Source organism: Podarcis muralis, chromosome 2 (genome assembly GCF_964188315.1).
Source record: "Podarcis muralis chromosome 2, rPodMur119.hap1.1, whole genome shotgun sequence".
Classification (NCBI taxonomy): domain Eukaryota; kingdom Metazoa; phylum Chordata; class Lepidosauria; order Squamata; family Lacertidae; genus Podarcis; species Podarcis muralis.
Window position 1 is genome coordinate 8,740,013 of NC_135656.1, and position 14,514 is coordinate 8,754,526.

General features: G+C 43.0%; 1 protein-coding gene across 2 annotated transcripts in view; it reads left to right on the plus strand.

Moving 5' to 3' along the window:
* Positions 1-14,514, plus strand: part of VDR (vitamin D receptor) — an 87,190-nt gene that overhangs the window by 51,806 nt on the left and 20,870 nt on the right. For both annotated transcript variants that reach the window (XM_028721522.2, XM_028721525.2), the window contains one exon: positions 2,215-2,345. In XM_028721522.2, the coding sequence (XP_028577355.1) occupies positions 2,215-2,345 (131 nt within the window). The remainder of the gene's footprint in view (positions 1-2,214; positions 2,346-14,514) is intronic.

Here is a 14,514-nt window from a genome sequence, read left to right on the forward strand (position 1 = left end):
GAAACCCTTTGGTGATTGTCAGTTGTGTTTACATAGGGGTTGCTACATGTACACCAGTGCTGCTACAGTGAGCTCTGAAAAGGGTGTTTGGAGATGCCTATCTGCAAAAAAGTGCTTGAGTATGAGCCAGGGAATCATGGCCAGTGGTGGGTCTCCAGCATAAGCACCTTGTGCTTGACATAACACCTGCCTTTAACCTTTCACTGCTTTCACACAATGAGATACAGTAAACAAACAATAAGACTCATCTCTCTTGTAAAGTGTGAACTGGCCCTGAATTTGCAGTCTGACTTGTCACACTTGTGGGATATTGGAGCAGTGATGAGTGGAACGTCTTAGGGTATTGATCTTTTTCAGCAATCCCTTGGAAGTATAGCAAGCTTCTTCTCATTTTCCTCATTAGTAACTCATGTGTCGCTCAAAAGCTAGTATACTGTTCACTTTACCATCTTGTGATGGAATATCTCACTACCGATCTTGTAACACTGGATCAGTGAGATGGGCAATTTATGTCCTGCATCTGCCTACTGGCTTATGCCATGTTAAGCATACCAAGCTCACTCCTGTAAGTACAGTATTTCATCATTTGCTTACGTAACTGCATGAAGAGTACATTCTATGGAAGGCAGAGGAGTCCCTTCAAAGATTCTTCCCCCGCTCCTTAAAAGACAGACCAAGAAAAATCTGCAAAGGCAAAATGCATTTCACACCTAGCTAGTTTTTAAACCAGTCCACCCAGTCTAGTCAGCCTTTTTCAATGTTATACCCAATTACATTTATTTACATAAACAGAAATGTGCAACTAGGGGAAAGGTAGAGAGGTCAAATGCTTCCTAACGACAGCAACAGCGAAGGACATTTGCTTTCAATTGCCTTGTATAAGGAGAGAGACTTACTTTTTTCAATGACTTCATAAAACAGTGAAGAAAAGGAGATTGCCATTCTTCCAAGGTTACACGGTGGCCTTGTTTGTACGTCACACTAAACTATGGTTTCATCTGAACACATAGGCTCCAAGAGAGGAGATCGTGGCCGTTTTTCTTGTCCCTGGTCATCTTGTTGCTGTGTCAAGCTGAGACATAGTTTGCCTTCATGTGTCATTTGAGCCTTTCCTCGTGGTTTAGCTTCCCCAGAAAAACCATGAGCCATAAACCAAATGGCAAACCTTGGTTATAGTTCATGATTAGTCTGGAGAGAGGGAAACCACGAGCCAGATTCAGATAACACAGTAAGCCAAACTATAACTTAGCTCAGGACAGCGCAGCAACAAAACAATTAAGGAGGAGGTAGCAAAGAAGCTACAATCCAGGAGCTAACGTATTTGGGCTACACCAGTATGGGAAAGCTCCTGATTCCTGCTCCAGTGATACTGCCTCTTGTCATTCTCTGAATTTCTTTGTCCAGTAGACCATTGAGATAATATCCAAGCTGTTTGCTTTATCAGGGTCTCACAAGTCTTTTAAGTAAAGAAAAACACTAGGCAATTCGGGCTTCTCTTCTGAGTCTATATGTGTCACCTTTGCAGACTGTTGTGTATTTATGCTCCTACCACATTCTTTGTCAACTTCATGTATCTGTTGACGATTATTGCCAATGGAAACTCATGGAGCAAACCAGTTAGTCTTTTCTGGAAATTCTTTCATTTTGCTGCTTTGGGCTATTTTTCCTCAGATTTATAAAGTACAGTAATCAGAAATGCTTGAAAATTGTCAAATGCTACATCTTTGTTTTTGAGTTGAATTCTGGGTTTGTTTGTTTGTTTGTTTGTTTGTTTCTTCTATCCAGTTCCTAAATAGTTCTCCAACTTTAGATGGCTCTATTTGAGCCATTCAGACTGTGGTTAATGTTTTCCTGTTTATGGTACAAGTTGCATCCGTTGGACAAGAAACTGTTTTTCTGTTTGTGTTCCTTAAAATATTAAGTTCTTTTTAGAAAGAAAACCATGAAGACGTGCAGATGGTTACTGTTTTCAAAGTATAGTAACAGGGCAGATTTTTAAATAAAATAACCAGATTTCTTAGAAACAGAACAGTAGCTATGTAGGGGATATTTATTCCATGCCTGGTAAATACTCATGTTGCCCATTTAGCTCATTTTGTATGCAGGTCTGCCACACTGTTTGTTTTCTGAACGGTATCCATGCAAAACTGATGTATTTTCCTAAAAGCAAGCAAGCAAAGATTATATATTTTGTGTGGCTTTTTCCCCCCACAGGAGGAGCATGAAAAGGAAAGCGATGTTCACATGTCCTTTCAATGGCGATTGTAAAATCACCAAAGATAACCGGCGACACTGTCAAGCCTGCCGGCTGAAGCGCTGCGTTGACATAGGCATGATGAAAGAGTGTGAGTAAACATGTAGCACAATAGAAATAATCCAAGAGTCTGAGAATCCAGATCACTTCCTCAAGTCCCTTTGATTCACTTAAAAACATTTTGAAAATTCCATCCTCCATGTTTGGTTCACTTTTTTAAAGGAGGTGGCGAAAGTTGGTTCCTTTACCTAGATTTCCCCAATAGTCATATTTTGTCAGTATGTGGGTGTTCCCCTGCCTTAAAAATAATAATTTAGATACCTAAACTCTTCTTAATACAAAAGTTAAAGCATGCGTCTGCCTAGGCGAAAGAGGTGTGGATGTTTGTAGTAGATCTAACCTGAAAGGTATTTGTGTCCCTTCACCTTGTCAGTGTCTTGCGAAGAAGATTATTAGGCAAGAGGGTAAGAGAGAGAGAGGATCAGCAGTCTTGTCAAGATGGAAGTGTAGTAAATCATTGATAGGCTGTTTAGAATTTAGAATTGTTTTAGGCCATTTGCTAGCAAACTAGCAAAACTTGAAACAAGAAAACATTTATTGCCTATACTTCTATGAGTTCCCATTAAGTCTGGGGCAGGGAGAGGTGGGGACAAAGTAATTGGTGGCAGGTCTACCACTGGGTATAGATCAACAGAGTCTCTGTGCTGCTGTAACCAAACTTGTTCACTCACCTGGAAACTTTTATAGGGATTGGGGAGTATCACATTAAGAACTCTAGCATAATTCCCATCTACGGTAGTCTTTTTCTGGGTCCTTCCTGCAGCCTAATCTTCAGTGGTGGTGCATAGTCTTAAAATCCATTGTCTGACATCCTGGTGTGGGCTAGGTTCCTGGCAGATGGCGTTACTGTGTTAAAGAAACTGGCAAGAAATTATCAGTGTCTAATATAACAATGGGGAACCTTGGGTGCTTCAGATGTTGCTGGGTTATAATTCATATCATCGCTGGCCATTGGCCATGCTTGCCGGGACTGATGGGAGTTGTAGTTCAGCAACATTTGGAGAGCCAAAGGCTCCCCACATCAGCTCTACTATGTAGATCAGGGGTAGGCAATGTAGTATGCTACACAAGTTTTTGACTACCACTCTTTGAGATTGGTTTGAGTTGTAGTAGGGTTGCCATGCGTCTGCAATTTCCTGGACATAGCTGGGATTCGGTTGTCAAAAACATCCCTAGTTGTAGTCTATAACATCAGAATGACACCATGCTGGCTACTCCTGATGGAGATTCTTGGTCCTTCTTGTGCTTTCTCGGCTTAGAACTGGCAGTATCCTTGATTTGGTTTGTATTCTGTATTGTATTCAATGTTTGTTATGCTCAGAATAGATCCGCTGGAATTAACATGACTAATTTAGGCCTATTAATTTCAATGAGTCTCCTCTGATTTTAATTTAGCAGGAGACAACATTCTGTTTCCTTTCACCTTTGTAAGCAGCCAAATCTTCCTTACTCATCAGTCATTTGAAACTGTAACACCAAGATTTATTTTGGAAATCAACTCCCTTGCACATAATTATTAGTTAACTAACTGCAGAAACTAAAAAAATTCCTTGCAGTAGCACCTTAAAGACCAACTAAGTTAGTTCTTGGTATGAGCTTTCGTGTGCATGCACACTTCTTCAGATACACTGAAACAGAAGTTGCCAGATCCTTCTATATAGTGAGAAGGTGGGGAGGGGTATTACTCAGAGGGGGGTGGGAATGGGTGATTGGCAGATAGCTGTGATGAGCCTGTTGACGACTATTAACGACTGCAGTAGGTCTTACAGGAAAAAGCAAGGGGTGAGAAGGTGAAAAATGGCTTTGTCATGTATAGTGAGATAAGAATCCAATGTCTTTATTCAGTCCAGGTGTCTCCATGGTTTTAAGTTTGGTAATGATTTGCAATTCAGCAGCTTCTCTTTCCAGTCTATTTCTGAAATTCCTTTGTAGTAAAACAGCTACTTTGAGATCTTGTATAGAATGTCCTGGGAGATTGAAGTGTTCTCCTACTGGTTTCTCTGTCTTGTGATTCTTGATGTCAGATTTATGTCCGTTTATTCTTTGGCGTAAGGTTTGGCCTGTTTGTCCAATATAGAGAGCTGAAGGACACTGTTGGCATTTGATGGCATACACAATGTTAGACGATGAGCAATTAAATAGTCCAGAGATGGTGTGTGTGATGTTGTTGGGGCCAGTAATGGTGTTGTCCGGGTGTATGTGGCAGCAAAGTTGGCATCTGGGTTTATTGCAGGCTCTGGTGCCAGTGTCCGTGTTAAGTCTGGTTGTAGTATTATTGTGGGTTAGGAGTTGTTTAAGATTGGGTGGCTGTCTGTAGGCAATGAAAGGTCTTCCTCCCAGAGCTTGAGAAAGAGAACTGTCATTGTCCAGGAGAGGTTGTAGATCTCTGATGATGCGTTGTACTGTTTTAACTTGGGAGCTGTATGTGATGACTAGAGGAGTTCTGTTATTTTCTTTTTTGGGTCTGTCTTGCAGCAAGTTCTCTCTGGGTATCAGTCTGGCTCTGTTGATCTGTTGTCTAACTTCATCTGCTGGGTATTTTAGTTCTAAAAAGGTTTGCTGTAGATCTCTTAGGTGAGAGTCTCTGTCTGTAGAATTGGAACAGATACGGCTGTAACGTAGTGCCTGGCTATAAACAATGGACTGTTTGGTATGTTTGGGATGGTGGCTAGAGGCATGTAGATATGTTTGTCGGTCAGTTGGTTTACGGTATAAGGTGGTGTCTATGCGCCCATCCTGTATTTTTATAGTAGTGTCCAAAAAATGTATTTCTTGCACAGATTGATTCATTGTTAGGTTGATTGTGGGGTGAAAATCATTGAATTTCTGGTGGAAGGTGTTCAGGGTCTGTTGACCATGTGTCCAGATGATAAAAATATCATCAATGTATCGCAGGTACAAGAGAGGTTTGAGTGGGTAGGAGTTTAGGAAACGTTGTTCTAAATCTGCCATGAAGATGTTGGCATACTGTGGGGCCATGCGGGTGCCCATTGCTGTGCCGCTGATCTGAAGGAACAGGTCATCACCGAATTTGAAGTTGTTGTGGGTAAGGACAAATTGGCAGAGTTTGGTGGCAAAGTCCGCTAGTGCAGAAACTAGTGATTGGAAGGAGTCCATGTAATCTTGCCCAGTTTGTGTTCACTGTGGTCAGATTAATGTAGCATTTCTTCCTTCTCTTCCAGAGAAAGTGCCCTCTTTACTTTGCTGGCAGTCAAAGTAGATGTGCTATTGTTTTACTAGAGCAATATAATGTGTGAAAGTATAATTTTTTAAATGGTATTTTGAGCTGTTAGTTGCTGTGATAATAGAAGCACTTCCCTTCCTTATGACTCAGACTGCTGCTTTACTGGAATTGGTCCCCTTCTGAGGAAGCATAACTCATCCAGGGCTGTTCCATTCTCCTCTTTCTAACTTGGGAGGGATGTAAAGTTTATAGCAGCCAGTGTTAGTTTTTTAATAAAAGTTTCTAGGAGATGTGGACTATTAGTGCACACTTGCCACAGGCACGCAAATATTCACACATTCAGGCACTGTTTCTTGTGTGCATGCATGCACGAGCCCACACACATATTCATGCATCCCCTACTTTCTTTGCAGACACTCAAGCTGACACATATTTAGATACACACTCCCACCCTGTGCTTTTTTTCCTGGAGGTACGCATACTCCTAAGCATTTTGTGAATCTAAGTTTGGCCTCATTGTATTTCAATATGAGTAGGAAAATGAGAGTACCCCTAAACATTTTTTTAAGAAAAAAACACTGCTCCCACCCACTACTCTGCCAATCAGCAGAGCACACAGAAGAGACACAAGGGATTTTCTTTCCCATCAAAACACTGTAATGGAGTTGGAAGGGACCCCAAGGGTCATTTAGTCCAACCCCCTTCAATGCAGGAATCTCAGTTAAAGCATCTGAGACATATGGCCATCCAAACTCTGCTTAAAAACCTCCTGTGAAAGAAAGTCCACAGCCTCTTGAGGGATTCCATTCCACAGCCGAACATCTCTTAGTAACAGAAAGTTTTCCTGATGTTTAGTTGGACTCTCTTTTCTTGTAACTTGAATCCATTGGTTTGAGTCCTACGCTCCAGAGCAGGAAAAAACGAGCTTGCTCCATCTTCCATGTGACAGCCCTTGAGATATTTGAAGATGGCTATCATATCTCTTCTCAGTCTCCTCTTTTCCAGGTTAAGCATACCAAGCTCTTCCTACCGTTCCTCATATGGCTTGGTTTCAAGACCCTTGACCATCTTGGTTGCCCTCTTCTGCACATGTTGCAGCTTGTCAATATCCTTCTTAAATTGTGGCACCCAGTTAGATGACTGTACTTAGATTACTGCAACTTGTTATACTTGGGACTGCCTCTGAGGACGGTTCAGAACCTTCAGCTTGTGCAGAATTCAGTGGCCAGGGTGCTCACTAGGACAAGACAGTTTGAGTATATAAGACCAATCCTGGCTTGAGTGCACTGGCTGCCAGTTAGTTTCTAGGCTCAATTCAAAGTGCAGGTTTTGACCTATAAAGCCTTAAACGGCACAAGACTGCAATATCTCAAGGACCACCTCTCCGCGTATGAACCTACCCAGACCCTGCAATCATCTTCACGTACCTTCTCCGTGAGAGGTCTGGAGGACAACAACCCAAGAACGGGCCTTTTCTGCAGTGGCTCCCCACTTGTGGAATGCTTTCTCCATAGAGGTGCGCCTAGCGCCTTTGTTACATATCTTTATGCGCCGGACAAGATCAGTCCTCTTCTCCCAGGCCTTACCTGGGAGAATTACCGTATTTTTCGCTTCATAAGACGCACCTGACCATAAGACGCACCTAGTTTTTAGAAGGGGAATTCAAGGAAAAAAAATTCTTTAAAGGGAGCGCTGAGCAGAGCCTGTATGCACCCCAGGCTCTGCTCAGCGCTCCCTTTAAAGAGCTGCATGGAGCGTGTTTGCGGCTCTTGGGGGCTTTTCCCCAAGGAGGGAGAAGGGACATACGAACTGCCCTTCTCCCTCCTCGGGGAAAAGACCCAAGAGCCGCACACACGCTCCACGCGGCTCTTTAAAGGGAGTGCTGAGCAGAGCCTCCCGCCTGCATTCGCTCCATGAGACGCACACACATTTCCTCTTACTTTTTAGGAGGGAAAAATGCGTCTTATAGAGCAAAAAATATGGTAAACAGTCTATGACCCTTTAAACCAGGGGTAGGCAACCTAAGGCCCATGGGCTGGATGCAGCCCAATCGCCTTCTCAATCCGGCCTGCGGATGGTCCAGGAATCAGCATGTTTTTACGTGAGTAGAATGTGTCCTTTTATTTAAAACGCATCTCTGGATTATTTGTGGGGCCTGCCTGGTGTTTTTACATGAGTAGAATGTGTAACGTAGACTCGTAGAGCATCTCTAGGTTATTTGTGGGGCATAGGAATTCGTTCATTTTTTCCCCTCTTCAAAATATAGTCCGGCCCACCACATGGTCTGAGAGACAGTGGATTGGCCCACGACTGATAAAGGTTGCTGACCCCTGCTTTAAACGGTTGTGGGGCATTGTTTTCGTTTATCGTGCTGTATATTTTTGTGTTTCTATATTGTAAGCCACCCTGTATTGTAATCAAACAAACAACCTCAATAGCAAGAGACCATTCTCCTGTAACAGTGTTTCTCTCTAACCCACCCACCCAAATGCTACTCATTAGACAGGTAGCATTTAAATGGAGTCAATGCCTTTGTGCCTCCTTGGAATAATTGTGCATAACAAGCCCTGCAGAGAGCTGAGGACTTTGATTCCTGCAGTCCTTTGCGGGAGTGAGGGGCAGCTCCAGTTAACTGCACTAACTTTGCCTAGTTCGTGAATTTGGCAAGGCTACCATTAAACGTCAGTAGCGGCATGGGGTGTCCCTCTACCCTCTTCCCCACCTTTGGATATTGTTTTACATATTACATTGAACGCAACTGAAAGACTTTGTAATATGATCAAGAAAAAAAGTGAAAGGCATTGCACGTTATTTGTAGTTCAGGAAAATCTTTAATGAAAATTATTTCAATAAATAAATAAATAAATTATTCTTTTAGTGAAATAGTTACATGATTAAGGAAACCTTAACTGACTCCAGCTAAAAATAGCCTTTCCCGGCTGTCCGCTAGTTAAATGAATGGGAACAGAATGTGCTTCAAAGAGCTCTAGGCCAAATTACTAAAAGGATCATGCTCTCTGTTAGGGTGCTAACTAGCTGGGATTTTTTTTTTCCTGGAAGCAGCTGTTGCAATCCATACTACATCCTGGATTTAGCATTCCACTTCTGTGAACTAAGGGTTGTATCCAACAAACTCATCCCATCAGCCAAGAGCCTTCCACGAGCACTAACGTAGCGCTAATTCTTTTCAAGGCTGGCAGTTCTCAAAACATCCTAATTAAATAGTAAACAAGAGTGACTTTGTTAATCTGCCACTATCGTTGGCCTTGCTTGTTTTGACAGCAGCCTGTCCACAGTTTGTGCCTGATTGCTCCCTCAGCTTCAGCTACAAAAGTTTTGGCCTTGAAGGGTTCACCTAATTACAGTGGTGCCCCGCAAGACGAATGCCTCGCAAGACGGAAAACTCGCAAGACGAAAGGGTTTTCCGTTTTTGAGTTGCTTCGCAAGACGATTTTCCCTATGGGCTTGCTTCGCAAGACGGAAACGTCTTGCAAGTTTGTTTCCTTTTTCTTAAAACCGTTAATACAGTTGTGACTTGACTTCGAGGAGCAACTCATAGCACGCGGTGTGCGTCTCTGTAGGGGCAAGAACGCGTGAAGGCGGGTTCTGAGGAAGAGGGAGCTTTGTTTCGGCGAAAAATAGCAAGGCGCACACACTTCCCTCCCCACAACTCCCAGTTAGGGAGGCCAGGCTCCGGGGCTCTTCGGACGGGGCTCCTTCCTTCTCCCCCCCCCCCCAGCGCTCCGGCAGTGACAAGAGCGCCTGCCCGGGCCCTCCGGCGCTTGCCCTGCGAGGGGCGCCCCCTACCTGCATCTCCGCGCTTTCCAACCCCGCGACGTCGACGGCTGCGGCAAGTTTGCCTCTCGGTGTGTGTGCGCGAGAGTGTGTGTTCTCCTCGCCCCGCTCGAGTTAGCGCAGGCAGCAGGTGAGTCTCCCTTTGGCAGCACGGAAGGCGCCGGGCCAGGCAAGGTCAGCTTGGGAGCCACCGGGGACATCCACCGTCGCTGACGCTCCCTCCCTCCCTCCTGCCCGCGGCGGGCGGCTGGCTGGCTGGGGCTGGATGCGCCCCTCTCCGCTCGCACGCTTTTGGCTGGCTGGCCGGCTGCAGCAGCAACAGGGGCAATAGGCATCCACCATCGCTGACGCTCCCTCCCTCCCTCCTGCCCGCGGCGGGCAGACAACTTTTAGGCCGGTAGGAGTTTTGACTACCGACACCGTGCTTCGCAAGACGAAAAAAATCGCAAGACGAAAAAAATCGCGGAACGAATTAATTTCGTCTTGCGAGGCACCACTGTACATTCCTTTGCACAGGCACCTTGACCACCCGAATCCCACACATAGATAAACCTTATGTTGTAGCAAGGGGTGGAAGAGATTTGGATTTACTGTACTAAGCTGGAACATGCAAGACTAGACAAAGGAAAAGTCTGCCAATGGGAAATATTTGGAGTCAACAGCAGGACATAAAGTCTTTTTCAAGGACATGATAGATAAGAGGGAAAAGTCTACTTAGGACGAAGACAGGAGCTCTTGAACAAGTTGACAGGTGCTGGACAAGTCATGCTACAGGAGGTTTACAAAAGAGGTGCAACGAAGCTTTGCCTTATGAGGAATGGTTGAAGGAGCTGGGTATGTTTAGCCTGGAAAAGAGGAGACTGAGAGGAGATATGATAGCCATCTTCAAATACCTCAAGGGCTGTGACATGGAAGAGGGAACAACCTTATTTCCCCCCCTACTCTGGACGGTAGGACTTGAACTAATGGATTCGAGTTACAAGAAAGGCGATTCTTACTAAACATCAGGAAAAACTTTCTGACAGTAAGAGCTATTTGACAGTGGAATGGTCTCCCTCAGGAGGTTGTGGACTCTTTCACAGGAGGTCTTGCCTTGCCAAGACCTTGCACAGTGGGAAGGTCACTTCAGTGCTGCTAACGCACTGGTTTTACTTCACCCCTGGAGGCATACTCCATTGTCTTTTGAGACATATGGATATCAACAAGGGCAGGACCTGGGTTGAGTATGAAAAGAGAGAGAGAGAGAGAGAGAGAGAGAGAGAGAGAGAGAGAGAGAGAGAGTGTGTGACAAGTTACTTCAATTTGTCTATAATGTGAAGTAAAAACTACCTTGGGTTTTCATGTTAATTTTGATCTGCATCCCCTCACTGACTAATAGCATTCATATATTATGCTAATTCAACAAAAAAAATGAATATATGATGCATCTTTCTGGTAATGTGTGACTGGATATGGAATCAATTTTTGACTTGTGTTTGATTTTAAGGAGAAACACAGGTGGTTTTGTGTAATTTTGTATTTTCTCATGTAAGTCTCATGTCTGAAAATTGAGATGCAGTGGGGCGGGGAGGGGAAGAGTGTGAAAACACTGGAAAGTATGAAAGGGAATAAATCCTATGATAGCATGATGGTGAAAGAGCTGACAGAATATATGGCTGCAGGAACAACCTGATGTTAATGGGAAAGAGCATAAAGGTGATAAAGCCTATGTAAAGAATGAGCCTGTTTACTTAGAAATGTAGAGCAGTGAAAACCCCATATAAAACAGGCAGTACCAGCATGCAAAGCTGCCTGCTTTGCGCACTGTTAAATGAAAACCTTCACAGGGTAGATTCATGTGGAACATAGTTTTGTAAATGCATTCAATGTATTTGGCTCCCCCACTCCATCTTTACATAAATGAGGCATAGACAAACTCGGCCCTCCAGATGTTTTGGGACTACAACTCCCATCATCCCTGATCACTGGTCCTATTAGCTAGGGATGATGGGAGTTGTAGTCCCAAAACATCTGGAGGGCCGAGTTTGCCTATGCCTGACATAAATAAATGGCAGGCCCATATAAAAACATATAGTTTGTTTCCAGGGGGGAAAACAGGGGGTGAGGAGTGTTTATATGTCTACTTTGAAACATTTTAACTAAGGGGTACAAATGTAAAATATGAAAGAAAAGACAACAGTGCTGTATGAATTAAGAAACTGTCTCTGTAATCTAAACCTATTCCAGATTGCATTATCTATGTTTACCAACATAAAACACAATACGCCATCACTGTCATGGTGTTGTGCAAAAGCAAATAAAATTCTAAATGGTGGTTACGGAGAAAAGCTGTAATAACATAGTGTTTGTTATATTTAGGACTGTATTTCGTGTTTGGCATGCCAGTGGTATAGGGAGGCAAAAAGGCAACGCCTCAAAATGCTGCAAAGATGTAGGAAATCAGATATAAGATTAAGCTTCTGATAAGAATTACGAAGTTTCCTATATCTTGGTATCATTTTGAGGCTTTGTTTCTGATTTTTGTCACCTTGAGGTCTGATGTTGCCCACTTTTTTTCCAGCTTAACAATCCAGAAAACCATAGGTGTTTCAAGCCATCATACTTTTTCCCTCCTAAATTTCAAACATTTGACTTTACGTTTTATTTTCCCACCTACTTGTGTTGGACTTCCAGGGTGAGGTCCAAAGAGCTGTGTACAGAACACTCCATTGCACTGGGACTTTTTGAGGGTGTGGGGGGCAAAGGGACACACCCAAAAGTCACTCTTGGAAGTTGAGGGAACTTTTAGAGGACCATTTGACGTATTATGGGATGCTGCAGTTGGAAAGGAAAGCTGGCTGAGGAATAACCTGCAATTTATAAAGAAAGGAAGAATAGCCTGCAGCTATGGATGTGCAGTAGAGTTTCCTATTTGCACACAGGCTGCTTTGGCCTCATTGTTTTATTTATAGGGACAATTGCTGTGCTAATGATACCTGTACCCATCTCTCACACCTGCATAGCTCTGCATGACTTGAGACCCCACCACCTCTGAAGGTAGCATGTGTAAACATTAGTTGTAGGAATTTTGTGTATGTTGATAATGATCCTAATGTGAAGAGAAACCAGGTTCCCATGACTGCTATATACATCTGATTTAAATCAGCCAAGGCCACTCCAACAGAAAAACATCTGTGGCCCTAGCAATTTCTGAGATGCAACGTTTATCTTAACCTTTTAAGAACCAGAACTTGAGCATATAAGAGATTTGCTATGTTTGGTAAAATTCCACACTTCTGCTAATTCAAACCATTCCCGTGTTTTAGTTTGGTGCTAACAGTTCGTTATTTGAGTTTTGTATGAAGCCCCCATGGGGGAGACAAAGAGGTTAGGGACATCTTAAGTTCTGGCATTAAAAATAAAATTACCAAAACACGAAACACTGTTAGCACTTTTGTAGGTTGCATTTAAGAAAATGGAGTAAGATCCTTGCTTCACTGTTTACACGTATACTTGTATACTCTATTTCTCCTCTCCCGACAAAGGATCAATGAGGTTATATGGGAGTATCCCAAACCAGTGATCTGGTCTGTGTGTTTATAGTTCTAATTTATAGTTTAATGTATAATTTTAAAGTTCTTTGCGAGTTCTTCCTACCTCCTAACAAATGCCGAGATGAGTTTTATTGAAGGACTGTTTGTTGCAAGGAACTAAAGATGTGGCAATGAGAGATTTTCTCATGAACAAACAGTGCAGCAGCAGCAGCACGTGTAAAGAATGTATGTGCTATTCATTGCAATTCCTATGTCGATGAGAACAACAAATTATGGCTTAGTTAAACTGGAGTCAATGACTGATGAAACGAACACAGTAAGTCAATATTTTGGGGGTTTGGACCCAAAGGTTTTACTCTGAACAGAACACGTTTCCATTCATGGTCACAGAGTGAAACACTTGCGACCAGATCGTTACCTTTTTCAAGCCATGCTGTGCCTGTTTTCACTGCCCAAATTTAGAGGCATGCTGGGGGGTAAAAAATCAGTTTCCAGGATACTTAGGGAAAACTCACGTGCATTAAATGCACGCAGCCTAAAAGCCCTTTGTAACAGTGCCAGGAATGCTACTGTAAACTCTCTCAGTGTGCCATTTTTCAATTTGGCTGAAAAGCAAGTAGAAGAAAGTCCTATGCTGTAGTACTTTGTAACTGGTTGGAAAAGAACAAGGCATGGAAGTAGTACTTCTGCAGTTGCTGTCTACCATTGCTCAGTCTAAGGGAGGTTTACATTGGGCTACTGGCAACGCTTTGAAACTGCGGTTTCAAAATGGGGAGGGCCGTAGCTCAGTGATGAGAAGATCTTCTTTGCATGCGCAAGGTCCCAGGTTCAATGCCCGGTATCTCTAGGTAAGACTGGGAGAGAAACCGTCCTGAAACACTGAGAGCCAATGCCAGTCAATGCCGGCAGTGCTGGGGTAGATCTATTGCAATCTATTTCTTCTGACTGAGCTACCTTATGAAGCTGTGTGCTGGGGTCAGATTAGGACTAGGTAATTACGGGATCATTTTATTCCTATTTGTATATGGAATATGGGGTGGGGGTCAGGGAGCCCAAAGTACATACAGTCCTGTAGCAACATTTTAAATGGCCCTATCACGCAAACCAGGGTCTGAGGAAAGATGATTCACCTGTTTATAATTTTGCCTGGGTCAGCATACTGAAACTTCCTTTAATATACAATTCCACTGGCTTCTCTGTTAATGGTGAATCACTTGGGTACCCATGGTGCTTTTCATTATTTTTTGCAGCCATTTATTACTTGTTATGCGTTGTTTGATTCAGAACTACAAAAAAAAACTAATTGCATTCCTTCCTTCTGAAATATATGATGCGGCATGTCTCCATCAGTATTCAGTTCAAGCAAGGACATCTCCACCCTTCTGCTTATAGGAAAAGTGACCTTCTATTCATTATGCTCTCTAGAAAAATGTGCCGTGCTCTGAAAGAACAGTGTATTAAGTCTTCTGCATGGTAAAAAAAAATCTTAGAGCAGTTGCAGTTATTACCCTCTCCAGAATCTAGGGCCCATAGGACTCATGTGAGTATATTTTATTGTAAAATATAGCCTGCAGCCTGCAATCCTGCGGTTTGAGTGAACTATATAGATTTATATTTTCAAGCACAGCTTGAAAAACCTTCTGGGAGTTAGTTTCACAAAAATACATTATAATTGTAATGGTTCTTTC